Source organism: Pristis pectinata, chromosome 1 (assembly GCF_009764475.1).
Source record: "Pristis pectinata isolate sPriPec2 chromosome 1, sPriPec2.1.pri, whole genome shotgun sequence".
Lineage (NCBI taxonomy): Eukaryota > Metazoa > Chordata > Chondrichthyes > Rhinopristiformes > Pristidae > Pristis > Pristis pectinata.
Window position 1 is genome coordinate 144,873,213 of NC_067405.1, and position 15,835 is coordinate 144,889,047.

The following is a 15,835-nucleotide window of genomic DNA, read 5'->3' on the forward strand; positions in this document are numbered from 1 at the left end:
CAATAGATTACAATTTACTGCAAAACTATTTTCAGTCAGTAAAAGAAACACCAACAAATGTCAAATAGGCACAGGATTAAAGAGGTGCTGTCAAGCAAACTACCTCAGGAGATCACAGAAGGTCAATTCTCTGCTTGAAATTTGAACACCAAAATATTCGGTAATGTTTGCTATATTTTTCTCAATCTCTTATAATAATGCACGTCAGTAAAATCTACAATAGCAAATCACATTGCTGCTAAAGTAAATAAAGCAACCAAGGAGGGTGAAGTCTTTGTTATTCATTTCATCACTTCAAAAAAAAGCCTTTCCAGCCACCAAGAAAAATAGTGTAACCTCAGAAGAAAGATAACACAATCTTCCCACTCAATTTATCAACAAGCTTAGAATCTTTGTGTGGGCTGGTTTATTCAGAAGCAAGTCAACCAGACTTAAGGCAAAATCAATTTTAGACTTTTTCAGTGCTGCTCAGGATTGGATTACGCTCATCAACATAACCCTTAACCTTTTTAGAAAAAAGGTGTTTGCAGACTTTGGAAGTCACTGGCGTGGCCAGCCTTCATTGTCAATTCCCAACTGTTCTCTACAAGGTGTTAATAAGCTTCTACCATTTACTTGATGAAGGTGTTCCCACAATGCACGCTGGTGCAATTCTGAAAACTTGATAATTATTCATTAGCTTAGTGCTGAAAAAATGAATTTGACAGTGGCCTTTCAGGCCTTAATTCTCATTGCAAACTACACTAGTACATACAGACCTCAGGATCGAATCTAATCAATTGGAGCTTGTACCTTTTTTACAAATACTTTTATAGCCATGATAGGGGGGGGGGGGGGGGGGGGTGTGAAAAGAAGGGATGGCAGGTTCACATGATAGCAATTAGTACCAAAGCCTTGAGCTAATTTTTTCCTCCCCCTCTCTACCAAAAAATGTTTTGAACCTCATTCCTAATGACACCTCGGCTGAGATCAACTAACTGAGTGCAAGTTGGGTAGCACCATCTATTTTAGGCTTGGAAGACCACATATTAGTCAGATCACCTTTACAGGCTATGATGATTAACTTTGATTACACTGAGGAAAATAGGATTATCAAAAACAAATACAACGTAAAATTCATCAATTGTTTCCTTTAATAAATTGGAAATACAGTTATTCATTCTTTCAATTAGTGCAAGGACAGCACTCAATCATTCTTACACTGACGATGCTCAAGTGCATTACCTACTGGCATTCTAAATAGCCACATTAACATTTTATTTTAAATAAAAAATAGTAAATAAATAGTCAAAACTCCCAGCTGGTGCAAGGGGCAAGTTTCATGTATGATAGAGGGCAACTGACTCAAAGTGCATCAATAGCAATTAGTGGAATTTTCAAAAGGTAGCATTTTACAAAGCCTAAAACATTAGTATCAGTAAAAAATCCCAATATGCCAACTTACAGAACTATTCACCTCTACACATGTAATATTTTCGAAGGAGCAGAAGCCGAGATGACAAACTATTGTAGTTTTGAGATGAAACTGTAAATACGTGCATCAATGTAGCACTTGTGTATAGACAGTAAAGCAGGCAACTGATCAAACTTCATTTGCATATTTTTAACTAACTACCAACATTAGTATCTGATGGAAGTGTCCTGGATAACCCAAGATATGAACAATTAAAAATTCTCTGCTGTGTAGGAATAAGACCTCACTGCTAAGAGCTTTAAGGATAAAATCAGGTACCATTAGGTAGATCACATCATACTATTTGCATGACTCTTTCAGTGAGAAACTATTAACACAAGTGCCATGATGTCACTGACTAGGCTTTTTGAAAATAATTCATGGAAGCAAAGTCAGAAAATAAGGGATAGGATGGAGAGGGAATGCCAATATACATTAACGTAATGCAATAGGCTTCTTGTGCGATGGCCCATAATTAATTACTTCAAACTGCTTGCAACATTTGGAAAACCTCCAATCAGTGTGGCATCATAGAATTATAATTTAGAAGGCTCTGCAACAAGTCTGGAAATGCAAAAACGTGGAGTTATAACATGGGTGTTTCTCACAGTGAGAAGAAAGGCACAAAAATTTCCCCATATCTATTATTTGTTTAATAGATGTATTAGCCACAAATAAAGCAACACATCATTAAAGTAAACCTACATTATTAAAAAAAGAGAAACAACCAAAAAAAGATTGCTGCCATACTATTGCAATGCTGCACCTGCATCAATATACAGGCTTAAACCTACACTGTATAAACAATAATGCAACACACCAAATGAATTCATTAATAAATATTCACTGATATGTCAGTCCTCGGCCTCTTCCACTGCCAAGAGAAGTCCAAGTGCAAACTGGAGGAACAGCACCTCATTTTCTGTCTTGGAACCTTGAAGCCTAATGGCATGAACATTGAATTCTCCCACTTTAGGTAATTCCCACCCCCCATGCTTCTTCCCTTTCCTAGCCCCTCTCTCTTTTTTTCTCCCCTTTTATCCTTTCTCTCCTTACCTCTGACCCATCCCCCAGTGGATCTGCACTCCCCTCCTCCCCCACACCTGCCTATCACTATCTCTTACCTACACCTACCTATCACCACCTTGTGCCCACCCCACCTTCCCTCTTTTGTCCACCTATCACTGCTCGGTTTTGCCCTCCTATATATTGGGCTTCCCCTTTTCGCATCTTCAGTCCTGAAGAAGGGTCCTGACCCGAAACGTTGACCGCCTGCTTTTCTCCACGGATACTGCCTGGCCTGCTGAGTTCCTCCAGCATCATCATAGTGTTTTTCATTAATAAATGTTAATGTTCTTTGTAATCCCATTTCCAGTTATGAAGGGAAAAATGCTTTTCTTTTGTGACTTTTAGTGATCCACCCATTTACTGATCCTTGATATGCACAATTCTATCATACAAAAAAATCTCATTCAATTTATAAAACCAGTTAGATTGAGTGGTTCATCCCACTAGAACTTCATGTACTGATGGCATAGTGGTTTCTGTGGATTGTGATATTCAGTTCGCTAAGTTATTCAGTTTGCTGTGCAATAGCATTATTCAAGAAATAAGGGGTTTTCTGCAAAGAAAAACTTGCACAAGTTTCACTTAAGAGTGTAACATTTTTATCATAAAAGAAAACCTGTTGCTTTCCCAAACAGGTAACAAGACTGATTAAAAGAACTTAGATTTATGTAACAGTTTTCACATTCTCAGGACAAGCTGCTTCACTGTCAACTGGTTAAATATAGCCAGTGCTATTGAGACAAACTGGGAATGAGATGAGAAGAAATTTCTTTACTCAGGGGGCTGTGAATACTTGAAATTCTCCATGCCAGGGGGTTTTGGATGCTCAGTCCTTAAGGCTGCGATTGATTTTTTGACACAAAAGGAAATCAAGGAATCAAAGGGAGATCAACATGAAAGAAGATTTGAAGCAGAGAATCAGAGCAGGTTTGAGCTTGTACATGGCCAATTCCTGCTCCCATTTTTTTTTACAATTAAACAAATAAACAATTTGAGTACAGCAGTCTTACAGTGATATAAATGACAATAATTATGTATTAATAGTGCTATTTTAAATTAAGGAAGCATTCAGGTGATCAATGAGTGGTGTATCTGCACTTCTAAAATGCAGGTTTCCACCTGTTTGGATACACTGCTGCCCAGATGAACCCAAAATATTTTATGCAAAAATGCTTTGGAATCAATTCTCTTGATCCTTCAGCAATGCCACTATATTCACTTAAATGTGCATGCAAAATTATTTCTGCTTTACTGCAAAAAAGAATCAGCAGCGGAGTTAATAAGAAGAAATTTGTGTAAGGTAGTGAGATATCAACAGACTGGTCCAAAAAAAACACACAAAAATATTAGTGGATGGCATTGCAATTGCCATGAGATAGTGCATTTGCGGAAGAGCAAATAAGCCAAGGGAACACACAATAAATGCTCGGATACTGAAAGGCGTAGAGGAACAGAGGGATCTTGAAGCAAACGTTCACAGATCACTGAAGGCACCAGGACAGCATGACAAGGTGGTTAAGGAAGCACATGTCTTTATTAGTTGAAACACAAAATACAAGAGCAGAGCTGGAACTGTAATTAGGCAATAGCAGGGGCAGTTTATATATCTGGACTCTCACTATGGGAAGGAGGTGACAGAACTGGAGAAACTGCAGAGGAAATCCACAACAACGTGGCCACGGCAGGAGAATTTAAGTTATGGAAAGACACCGACTAGGCTGTGGGTGTTTTCTTTTAAATAGAACAGAGCAAGGGGAAATCGAACCGAGGTGTGAAAAATTCTGAGGACATGGACTGGAAGGCTCCGTTCCCTCGGCAAAAATGTCAATACATAGAGAATTTAAGGATTCAGGGAGATGTTGAGGAATTTCCTTTTCAATCAGTTAAAGGCTACCTGGAATGCTCTGTCTCTATAGGGTGATGGAAGTAGAAACCTACATCACAGTTAAAAAGTAACAGAGGAGCACAAAGTGCATTGCTTACAAGACCACAGACTGAGTAACAGGATGTGGGAATAACCTAAATAACTCTTCTGCTTGGTTTGGACATAATGGACTAAAAGGCATGCTTCTGTCCTGTAAACTGCTATGATATCATTTGTTGCACCTTAAGAACATCATGATCAAAATTTTAGGTCATATTGCCAATGTTAACCAAACCATGGATAGTTAAACATTATTCTCTCTCATGTCCATTTACCTACACCAAGGGCTAATTTACAGCAGCCAATTAATCTACCAGCAGGTCTTTGGGATGTAGGACGAAACCAGAGCATCTGGAGAAAACCCACATGGTCATGGGAGAACAATAAACTCAACAAAAACAGCATCAACCTGGAGTCCTTGGAGCTATAAGACAGCAGCACTAAATTCTGTGCCACTGTGGCATCCCTAACTTGTTATATCTGAGTAAATGGGGAACAACTGACCTACAACTCACCTTGAACCAATATGAATCTAGATTATCCCACCCTACTCAAACAGTAACAGAGCATCAATCACTATCAAAAGTGCAAAAACACAGATGTTAGATGATTATTTTTAAATACCTATTTAGAATATTCTCAAAAGTAATACCCCCCCCAAAGTAAAATCCAACAAATACTGGTAAATAAAAATGTAACAGGGAATTATGGATTATGAATTTATAGATCATTCCCTTCAAATATAAACTACCCACTTAAGAACACAACTTTCAAAGTACACTGGGAGAACTCTTATTCCACTATACATCTGGCAACTTTGAGTGCATAAGAAATAACCCTGCAAAAGTATCATCACCAACTGAATTATCTTTCATCCGGAGTATGCAGAACACCACTCTAGAATCTGACTAGTGATGTGCAGCCAAAGTACCTCCTCACAACAAAAACTCCCAGCACAGGAGAGCCGGATAAATAAGAAGTGGTTCTCAACAAATAACTTCTTTCCAGTTTGGGATAGGGCGGGGTGATCTCAGAGGAAGAACCTGGAGGGTGTACAAATATAAAGATTTCGTCTGATGGGTATAGCAGATATAACCTGTAACACAGCCCAGTGCAGCTCTATGGCCAAGGCCTTTGCCCCCAGCTTCATCAGGTCAGTGATCCCGGGTTCTTACCATCAGACTCGGCTCGTACCAGCAGGGACATTCCCTTCAGGCGCTCCACATAGCTGGAAGAGACGTGCCCGGTGCCACGATCGTCCCACTGCCGGTCCTCGTTGAGCGTGTAAACCTTCACCCGCCGCCGGGTGTCCGCCATGGCCGCGGCGCAGCGCGGCAGGAGGAAAGCAGGACGACGCGATCGGCCGCCGATCTCCCCGCTTCAAACAAACAATAAGAGCCACAACCCCAATTAAAAAAACGGCGGAGGAAAAATAAATCGCCTCACACGGCGCTCATTCTCCCACAGACTAGGCCCGAGACCAAGCCACGGGCCCCCGCTGACAGGGGGCCGGACAAAGCGCTTCCCGCTGCCGGCCCGCCGCCTCCTCACGGCCGCTTTCTCGTGTTAAACCCTCATGGCGCCGCCACTTCCTCTGCCGATCGTCTTATCCCGCTGCCGGCGGCCGGGCTCCGGTATTTATCCGTCCTCTTCGCGGCCGCGCTGACTCCACTCGGACTCCCTCCTCCCCCGCCCGCCAGGCTCAGCCTACAGCCGCCATCTTGCCGCCTCCCCGACTGGCAGCACGGGGTCTCCCGCGCGGGGCGGCGCGCGCAGCACGGGCCGCCTCCCGCCTCCCGCCCAGAGCGGGCCCGCGCCGCACCGCGCCGGCAACGGCCGGAGCACCGAGTGACCGGCGGGGACCGGGCCACTGAGGGGGCCGGAGCCGGAGCACCGAGTGACCGGCGGGGACCGGGCCACCGAGGGAGCCGGAGCACCGAGTGACCGGCGGGGACCGGGCCACCGAGGGGGCCGGAGCCGGAGCACCGAGTGACCGGCGGGGACCGGGCCACCGAGGGGGCCGGAGTCGGAGCACCGAGGGACCGGAGTCGGAGCACCGAGTGACCGGCGGGGCCGGGCCACCGAGGGGGCCGGAGTCGGAGCACCGAGTGACCGGCGGGGCCGGGCCACCGAGTGACCAGCGGGGACCGGGCCACCGAGGGGGCCGGAGTCGGAGCACCGAGTGACCGGCGGGGCCGGGCCACCGAGTGACCGGCGGGGACCGGGCCACCGAGGGAGCCGGAGCACCGAGTGACCGGCGGGGACCGGGCCACCGAGGGAGCCGGAGCACCGAGTGACCGGCGGGGACCGGGCCACCGAGGGGGCCGGAGTCGGAGCACCGAGTGACCGGCGGGGACCGGGCCACCGAGGGGGCCGGAGTCGGAGCACCGAGTGACCGGCGGGGCCGGGCCACCGAGTGACCAGCGGGGACCGGGCCACCGAGGGGGCCGGAGTCGGAGCACCGAGTGACCGGCGGGGCCGGGCCACCGAGTGACCGGCGGGGACCGGGCCACCGAGGGGGCCGGAGCCGGAGCACCGAGTGACCGGCGGGGACCGGGCCACCGAGGGGGCCGGAGTCGGAGCACCGAGTGACCGGCGGGGACCGGGTCACCGAGTGACCAGTGGGGACCGGGCCACCGAGAGGGCCGGAGCCGGAGCCGCAGCGCCGAGTGACCGGCCGGGACTGGGCCACCAAGGGGGCCGGAGCACCGAGAGACCGGCGGGGCCGGGCTGGAGCCGCAGCACCGAGTGACCGGCGGGGACCGGGGCACCGAGTGACCGGCGGGGACCAGGCTACCGAGGGGACCTGGGCACTGAGTGACCGGCTGGGACCGGGCCACCGAGGGGGCTGGAGCATCGTGACCGGTGGGGACCGGGTCACCGAGTGACCAGTGGGGACCGGGCCACCGAGAGGGCCGGAGCCGGAGCCGCAGCGCCGAGTGACCGGCCGGGACTGGGCCACCAAGGGGGCCGGAGCACCGAGAGACCGGCGGGGCCGGGCTGGAGCCGCAGCACCGAGTGACCGGCGGGGACCGGGGCACCGAGTGACCGGCGGGGACCAGGCTACCGAGGGGACCTGGGCACTGAGTGACCGGCTGGGACCGGGCCACCGAGGGGGCTGGAGCATCGTGACCGGTGGGGACCGGGTCACTGAGGGGGCCGGAGCACCAAGTGACCGACGGGGACCGGAGCACCGAGGGGGCCGGAGCAGGAGCACCGAATGACCATCCGGGATCGGGGCACCGAGTGACCAGCGGGTCCAGAGCACCGAGGGGACCGGGGCACCGAGTGACCGGCAGGGACCGGGCCACCGAGGGGGCCGGAGCACCGAGTGACCGGTGGGGCCGGAGCCACAACACCGAGTGACCGGCGGGGCTGGGCCACTGAGGGAGCCGGAGCACCGAGTGACCGACAGGGACCGGGCCACCGAGGGGGCTGGAGCACCGTGACCAGTGGGGATCGGGTCACCAAGGGAGCCAGAGTCGGAGCACCGAGTGACAGGCGGGGCCGGAGCACCGAGTGACAGGCGGGGCCGGAGCACCGAGTGACAGGCGGGGCCGGAGCACCGAGTGACAGGCGGGGCCGGAGCACCGAGTGACCGGTGGGGACCGGAGCACCGAGGGGGCCGGAACACCGAGAGACCAGCGGGGACCGGGCCACCGAGGGGGCTGGAGCACCGAGTGACCGGCTGGGACCGGGCCACCGAGGGGGCTGGAGCATCGTGACCGGTGGGGACCGGGTCACTGAGGGGGCCGGAGCACCAAGTGACCGACGGGGACCGGAGCACCGAGGGGGCCGGAGCAGGAGCACCGAATGACCATCCGGGATCGGGGCACCGAGTGACCAGCGGGTCCAGAGCACCGAGGGGACCGGGGCACCGAGTGACCGGCAGGGACCGGGCCACCGAGGGGGCCGGATCACCGAGTGACGGGCGGGGACCGGAGCACCAAGTGACCGGCGGGGCCGGAGCCACAACACCGAGTGACCGGTGGGGCTGGGCCACTGAGGGAGCCGGAGCACCGAGTGACCGACAGGGACCGGGCGACTGAGGGGGCCGGAGCACCGTGACCAGTGGGGATCGGGTCAGCAAGGGAGCCAGAGCCGGAGCACCGAGTGACAGGCGGGGCCGGAGCACCGAGTGACCGGTGGGGACCGGAGCACCGAGGGGGCCGGAACACTGAGAGACCAGCGGGGACTGGGCCACCGAGGGGGTTGGAGCACCGAGTGCCCGGCCTGGACCGGGCCACCGAGGGGGCCAGAGCACCGAGTGACTGTCCAGGGCCAGAGCACCAAATTACCGACCGGGACCGGTCCACCGAGGGGGCAGGAGCACAGAGTCACTGGCCGGGACCGGGCCACCGAGGGGGCCGGAGCACCGAGTGTCCAACTGGGACCGGGCCATTGAGGGGGCCGGAGACCATGACTGTCCGGGGCCAGAGCACCAAATGACTGGCCAGGACCGGGCCGCCAAGGGGGCGGAGAACGGAGTGACCGTCCAGGGCCGGAGTACCGAGTGACCGGCTGGGACCGGGCCACCGAGGGGGGTCGGACCACCGTGACCGTCCAGGGCCGGGGCACCGAGTGACAGTCCAGGGCTGGGGCACCGAGTGACCGTCCGGGACCGGAGCTACGAGTGACTGGCCAGGACCAGGTCACCGAGTACCCAGCCGGGGCAGGGGCACTGGGACCGTGGCACTGAGTTACCGGCCGGGGCCAGACCACTGAGTGGAGCCGGAGCACTGTGTGACAACTGGGGCCAGGCCACTGTCCGGAGCTGGACCACTGAGTGACTGCTGATGCCGGACTGCTGAGTGACTGTCTGGGGCTGGACCACTGAGCGACCACTGGGTCCAGACCACTGTGACCACTGGATCCAGGCCAATCAGTGACTGTCCGGAGCTGGACTACTGAGTGACTGTCCAGAGCTGGACCACAGTGACTGCTGGGGCCAGAACACTGAGTGACTGCCAGGGCTGGACTACTGAGTGACCATCTGAAGCTGGACCATGGAGTGACCATCTGGCGCTGGGCCACTGTGACTGCTGGGGCCGGAGCAGTGTCACCACTGGGGCCAAGCTACTGAGTGACCGCTGGGACCAGGCCACTGAGTGACCGTCTGGAGCTGGACCACTGAGTGACCACTGGGCAAGGCCACTGACTGCAGGGGCCAGGTCACTGATTGACAATTTGGGCCGGACCACTGTGACCACTGGGGCAGGGCTACTAAGTGACCGCCAGGACCAGCCCACTGAGTGACTGTCCGGAGCCAGACCACTGGGTGACCACTGGCACTGGACTACTGTGACCATCCAGAGCCAGGCCACTGAGTGACCACTGGGGCTGGACCACTGAGTGATCATTGGGACTGGACTACAGAGTGACCATCAGTAGCCAGACTACTGTGTGACTGCCCAGAGCCGGACTACTAAGTGACTGCTGGGGCTGGACTACTGAGTGACCACCCAGAGCTGGAATACAGTGACTGCTGGGGCTGGACTACTAGTGACCACCCAGAGCCGAACCACTGAGTGACCACTAGGACCTGACTACTGAGAGACCGCCCAGAGCCGAACCACTGAGTGACCACTAGGGCCTGACTACTGAGTGACCGCCCAGAGCCGGACTACTGGATTCCGGACACTGAGTAACCATCCAGACCACCTCGTGACTACCCAGAGCCGGACTACTGAATGACTACTGGATCTCAGCCACTGAGCCTGATCGAGTGACCACCCAGAGCTGGACTATCAAGTGACCACCTGGACTGTTTGGAGACAGCACTGAGTGGCTGCCTGAAGCTGGAACAAGGAGTAATCATCCGTACAGGAGCACTGAATGACTTCCCAGACTGGATATTGACCACCCAGAGCCAGACCCATGAGTGATTGCCTAGAGCCTGATAGAGTGACCGCCTGGACTGGATCACTGAGTGACCAACCGTAGCCAGATAGCGTGACCACCTGAAGCTGGATAGACTGACCACCTGGATCAGACCAGTGAATGACTACCTGGAACAGATCGCCAAGTTATCGTCCAGAGCGAGATAGTGACCACTATTTTGGATCACTGATTGACCACCCCGATTGAACCACAGTGAACACTCGGAGCCGAATAGTGACCACCCACACTGGGCCACTGAGTGACCACCAGAGCCAAATAATGACCACCTAGAGCCTAACCGCTGAGTGATCAGCTGGATCAGACCACTGTGTGACCACCTGCAGCCCAGTAGAGTGACCATTAGACATGGGACAAGAGTGATAGCTTGTAGCCAGACCACTGTCTGACCATCTGGAGCTGAATGGACAGTCACCACAATAAGGGATTTCAATTTCCCAAATATTAACTAACTGGGATTAGTTTAATTTGGCATCATGGTGGGCACAGACACGGTGGGCAGTACTTTTCTATGTTCTGTTTCCATGTTGTTATTGCCTTAGTGTAGAAGGATCAGAAGGGGTGGATTTTTTGAGGTGTGTCCAGGGGAGCTTTTTGAAACAGTATGTAGATAAACCAATGTGAGAAGGGGCATTGCTGGTCCTTGTCTTGGGGAATGTAACTGGTCCAGTGGAATGAGTGTCAGTGGGGAAACTTCTTGGAGATAGTGACCATAACTCCATATATTGCAAAGTAGTTATGGAAAAAGATAGGGAAGGACAAGGAATAAAGGTCTAGAATTGGAGGATGACCAATTTCATTAAAATAAGCAGGACCTGGCAAAGGTAGACTGGCAGCTTCTGTACAGTGCTTCCCATCTGTACAGTGGGAAGCATTCAAAGGCAAGGGCTGGTTAATGAGAAAAAAGGTAGCAGCAGGTGTAGTGAACTAAAGACAATGAAGGCTCATCAACAGTATAAGAAGTGTTGGGAGACATTAAAAAAGGAAATTAGGAAGGCAAGCAGGAATCACAAAATATCATTGGCAGACAGGGAAATCCAAGGGCATTTTATAAGTATGTTGAGGACAAAAGAATAGTCAGGGAAAGAGTAGAACCCATGAGGGACAACAGGGGCAATCTGTGTGGAGTCAGAAGCTATAAGTGAGGTCCTAAGTGAATACTTCTCAAATGTATTTACAAAGGAAACGGACTTCATCGTTGGAGAACTCGGTGAAGAGGTAGCTGAAATTTTAGTGCAAGTCTCCATAAATATAGAGGAGGTACTTAATATCTCAGAAGGCTGAAAAGTGGATAAGTGAGATTTCTCCCAGCTGCTTCAGGAGGTAGGGGAAGAGCTTGCAGCTCTAGCTGAGATTTTTATATCCTCACTGGCCACAAATGAGGTACCAGAGGACTGGAAGATGGTAAATGTGATTCCCCTTTTCAAGAAGGGTAGCAGGGAAAAGCCTGGTAATTACAGACATGTGAGCCTAATATCAGTAGTATTGAAGTTATTGGGAAAAATTTCTGAGAGACAGGGTTAAGGATCACACAGACAGGGACTAATCAGAGATAATGAGTGACCACCTAGGTCCTGATGCAGAGTGACCTCCAGGACTGGATACAGAATGACTGACGGGAGCCAAACTCCAGAGTGAGGTCCCGGAGTCTGTCCACTAAGTGTGCACCTGAACCCAGAGTCCTGAATGACTGACTAGAGCCTAAGACAGCGACAGATACAGTGTGACTACATGGATTCAGACCGCCGAGTGACCATTCGGAGCTGGTATGATCCTCCAGACCCCAATCCAGACTCCTGCCTCGAAACCCACTACAGACTAACTACTGCTTTGAGCCAGAAGCTGGGAGGCCACCTGGAGCTGAAACACTTGAGTGACCACACAAAACCCAACCCAGAGTGAACAGCCATAACTGGACCTTGATTGGCCTCCTGCAGCCAGAGCTCTGAGTGACCACCCAGAGCCCAATCGCAAGCGACCACCCAGATCCAGACGACTACCCAGATCCAGACGACTGAATGACCAACATAAACTGGACACACAGAGAACGCAGAGCAGGCCACTGAGTGACTATCCAGAGCTAGAGCACTCTGACCACCCAGAGTCAGACACAGAGCAATCTTCACGGCACCACAAAGGGTGGCACAGTGGCGCAACTAGTAGAACTCCTGCCTCACATCTCCCAACGACCCAGGTTTGATCCTGACCTCAGGTGCTGTCTGTGTGGAGTTTACACGTTCTCACTGTGACTGCATGGGTCTCCATGGGTGCTCCAATTTCCTCCCACATCCCAAAGACGAGCAGGTTGGTAGGTAAATTGCCCCTAGTGTGTAGGAGATTGTAATTAGTAATTGGTTTATTATTGTCACATGTACTGAGGTACAGTAAAAAACTTTGTTTTGCATGCCGTCAATCAGATCATTTCATCACATCAGTACATTGAGGTAGTACAAGGTAAAACAATACAGAATGCAGAATAAAATGTTAAAAGTTACAGAGAGAGTGCAGAGCAGGCAGACAATAAGTTTCAAGGCCATGACAAAGTAGGTTGTGAGGTCAAGAGTCCATCTTATCGTACTGTTCAGTAGTCTCATAACAGTGGGATAGAAGCTGTCCTTGAGCCTGGTGGTACGTGCTTTCAGGCTTTTGTATCTTCTGCCTGATTTTGGGGGTGGGGGGGGAGAGGAGTGGGGGGTGTAGAAGAGAGAATGTCTGGGGTGAGTGGGGTCTTTGATTATGTTGGCTGCTTTACTGAGGCAGTAAGAAGTGTAGACAGGGTGAGTGGTAGAGCCTGGGGAGTGTTGATGAGGATGTAGGGAGAAGCGCAATGGTGGGCTGAAGAGCCAGAATTTGTGTTGTATCTATGACTCATGGAGCCAGACCTCTGAGTGACCTTCTGGATCTGGATCACTGAGTGATTGCTGGGAGCCAGAACACAGAGTGACCATGGAGCCAAACCAAGGTGTAATCATCTGAATCCAGGCCACTGGATGTCTGCCCAAGAGTCAGAACACTGAGTGACTCTGCAGAACCAGGCCACAGAGTAACTGACTGGAGCCAGACCACTGAGTGACCACAGAACCAAACCACAGTGTACACCTGGAGCCAGACCACTGAGTGGCTGTCTAGAGGCAGAATTAGGTGACCTCCACGGATCCTACATCAATCCTTCATTGAGGGTCTGTTGGTGAGTGACCACAATAACCAGACTTTGAGGGGCAGTGAGTGACCGCATCATTGATGAATCAGCAAGTGGTTGAGCAAGGGAGAGCCTGGGCCTTTATATAACCAACTGCTAAGGGACTGATGAATTCATGACCACTTATGTAGTCAAATACTGGGGATTCAGGGAGTGACAAATCAAAATAAACTGGGATCAATGAGTGACCTTTTTTTTAATTGACGGTGGTTACAGAAAGAGTGACCACTAATAAATACCGAACAACCAGTGAAAGAATGCCTTTTATCATATACTGAGATGTCCGTGAATGATCACTTATATCGTCATACACTAAGGAATTAATGAGTTATCATTTATTTGGTTGTAAATTGAGGTGTTAGTGAGAAAGTGACTACTAGTATGGCTGGAGGCTGTGCAGAAGGAGGACTTTATTGCTGAGATTTCTGGGGCAGGAGCATCTACAAATGAACAGGGTAACCTCAACAGGACTGGGACCAATATCCTTGTGGGGCATTTGATCGTGCTTTCGGGGAGGTTTAGGCATGCCTTTTGGGGGCTGGGAACCGAAGAAAGGAGAGAAACAGATCTAAAAGTTGATGTTAGAAATGTAGTAAGAAACTTAAATAGGTAGTGGAAACAAAACTAGCGGCAAATATGGTCAGAGTATGAAAAACATTAAAATGCTAAATTTAAAGGCACTACATTTAAATGTACACTGCATCTGCAAACAGGGTGAGTGAATTGATGGCACAAATACTTGTAAGAAGATATGGTCAAATTTCCATAATAGAAGTATGGCTGCAGGGTTACCAGAACTGGGAACTATATATTTCAGGGTATTCAACGTTTAGGAAGTATTGGCAAAGGAAGAGGAGGTGGAGTAATGCTGTTAATAAGCGATAGCATCAGCACAGTGGTGAGAAAAGATCTTGACTCAGGAGATTGTGGCATAAAATTAGGTTCAGTTTGGGTGGGGCTAATAAGCAGCAAAGGCCCAAAAACGTGTTTGCCGTGCATAGGTCTCTGAATAGAAGTAGTGATATAAGGCATGTTATAAATGAGGAACGTACAGGTGCATCCAGCAGATAATACCATAGTCATGTTGACTTTACATGTAGACTGGGAAAATCAAATTGACACTAACAAGGTAGAAAATGGATTCCTGGACTATATATTAGCAAATGGGACTAGCTTGGATCTTGGTTGGCTTTGACCAGTTGGGCCAAAGGGCCCGTTTCTGTGCTGTGTAAATCTATGACTCCTATTAGATGGATTTCTAGATAACTATATTGAGGAACTGACTAGGAAACAGGCTATTTTAGATCTAGTACTGTGCAGCAAAAATCTTGTTGTAAAGGGACTCCTAAGGAAAAGTGACAATAATATGATAGAATTTTACATTAAGTTTAAATGATGTAATTCAATCTAAACAAAGGAATTGGAATTAGTTTATTGTCCCGTACTGAGGTACAGTGAAAAATTTGTCTTGCGCACTGTTCATAAAGATTAATTTATAGCACAGTGCATTGAGGTAGTACAAGGTTAAACAATACAGAATGCAGAATAAAGTGTCACAGCTGCAAAGAAAGTGCAGTGCAGGCAGACAGACAATAAGGTGCAAAGTCATAATGAGGTAGATTGTGAGGTCAAGAGTCCATATTATTGGACTAGTCTCATAACAGCGAGATAGAAGCTGCCCTTGAGCCTGGTGGTACGTGCTTTCAGGCTTTTGTATCTTCTGCTCAAAGGGAGGGGGAGAAGAGAGAATGGGTGGGGTCTTCGATTATGCCGGCTGCTTTACCGAGGCAGTAAGAAGCGTAGACAGAGTCCATGGAAGAAAGGCATGAGGGACAGGTTGGCTGTGGTTGATTTGGGAAACCATATTAAAAGATATATTACAGTAGCTGATATTTAAAGAAATAACACAATTTGCAACAAATGTATGTTTTTTTATGGCGCAAAGAGACAATGGGAACAGTGATCCATCCAAGAATTGCAGGCAAAATTGAAGATATTATTAAATCTAAGGAGAATGATTATAAAGTTGCCAGAAAAAGCAGTAAGCCCAAGGATTGGAAGTGATTTAGAATTCAGCAGCAAAGATTCACCAGGTTGATTCCAAGGATGGCAGGTCTGTCATATGCAGTGAGAGTAAATAGGCTAGGCATCTACTCTCTGGAGTTTAGAAGAATGAGACCTGGCCTCATCAAAATGTACAAAATTCTTAGTGAGTTTGATAGGCTAGATATGGGGAAAATGCTTCCCCTGATAGAACTAGGGTCACAGACTTAAGGGGTAGAAATTAATGACT

At 50.1% G+C, this 15,835-nt stretch overlaps 2 protein-coding genes across 3 annotated transcripts in view; both read right to left on the reverse strand.

The window, feature by feature from the left end:
• The window catches only part of smek1 (SMEK homolog 1, suppressor of mek1 (Dictyostelium)), a 115,057-nt gene extending 108,856 nt beyond the window's left edge, over positions 1-6,201 (reverse strand). The window contains exon 1 of one of the 2 annotated variants that reach the window (XM_052039395.1): positions 5,621-6,183. In XM_052039395.1, coding sequence (XP_051895355.1) covers positions 5,621-5,762 — 142 coding nt within the window. In that variant the 5' untranslated portion in view covers positions 5,763-6,183. Of the gene's footprint in view, positions 1-5,620 lie in introns of both variants that reach the window. The other variant, XM_052039304.1, reaches the window with a different exon arrangement.
• On the reverse strand, positions 6,148-8,726 carry LOC127583460 (basic proline-rich protein-like). Its single transcript, XM_052039523.1, has 2 exons — positions 6,536-8,726; positions 6,148-6,448 (listed from the first exon to the last, which is right to left on the reverse strand). Exons 1-2 carry the CDS (start codon positions 7,570-7,572, stop codon positions 6,148-6,150), a joined length of 1,338 nt encoding a protein of 445 aa, XP_051895483.1. The 5' UTR covers positions 7,573-8,726.
• Between the last annotated feature and the right edge of the window lie 7,109 nt (positions 8,727-15,835).

Coding starts and splice junctions, on each gene's coding strand:
- LOC127583460 (XM_052039523.1), bottom strand. CDS start 7,572: ATGCTCCAGCCCCCTCGGTGGCCCGGTCCCAGCCGGTCACTCAGTGCC. Junction 6,449..6,535: donor ACTCGGTGCTCCGACTCCGG/CCCCCTCGGTGG, acceptor TCGGTGGCCCGG/TCCCCGCCGGTCACTCGGTG.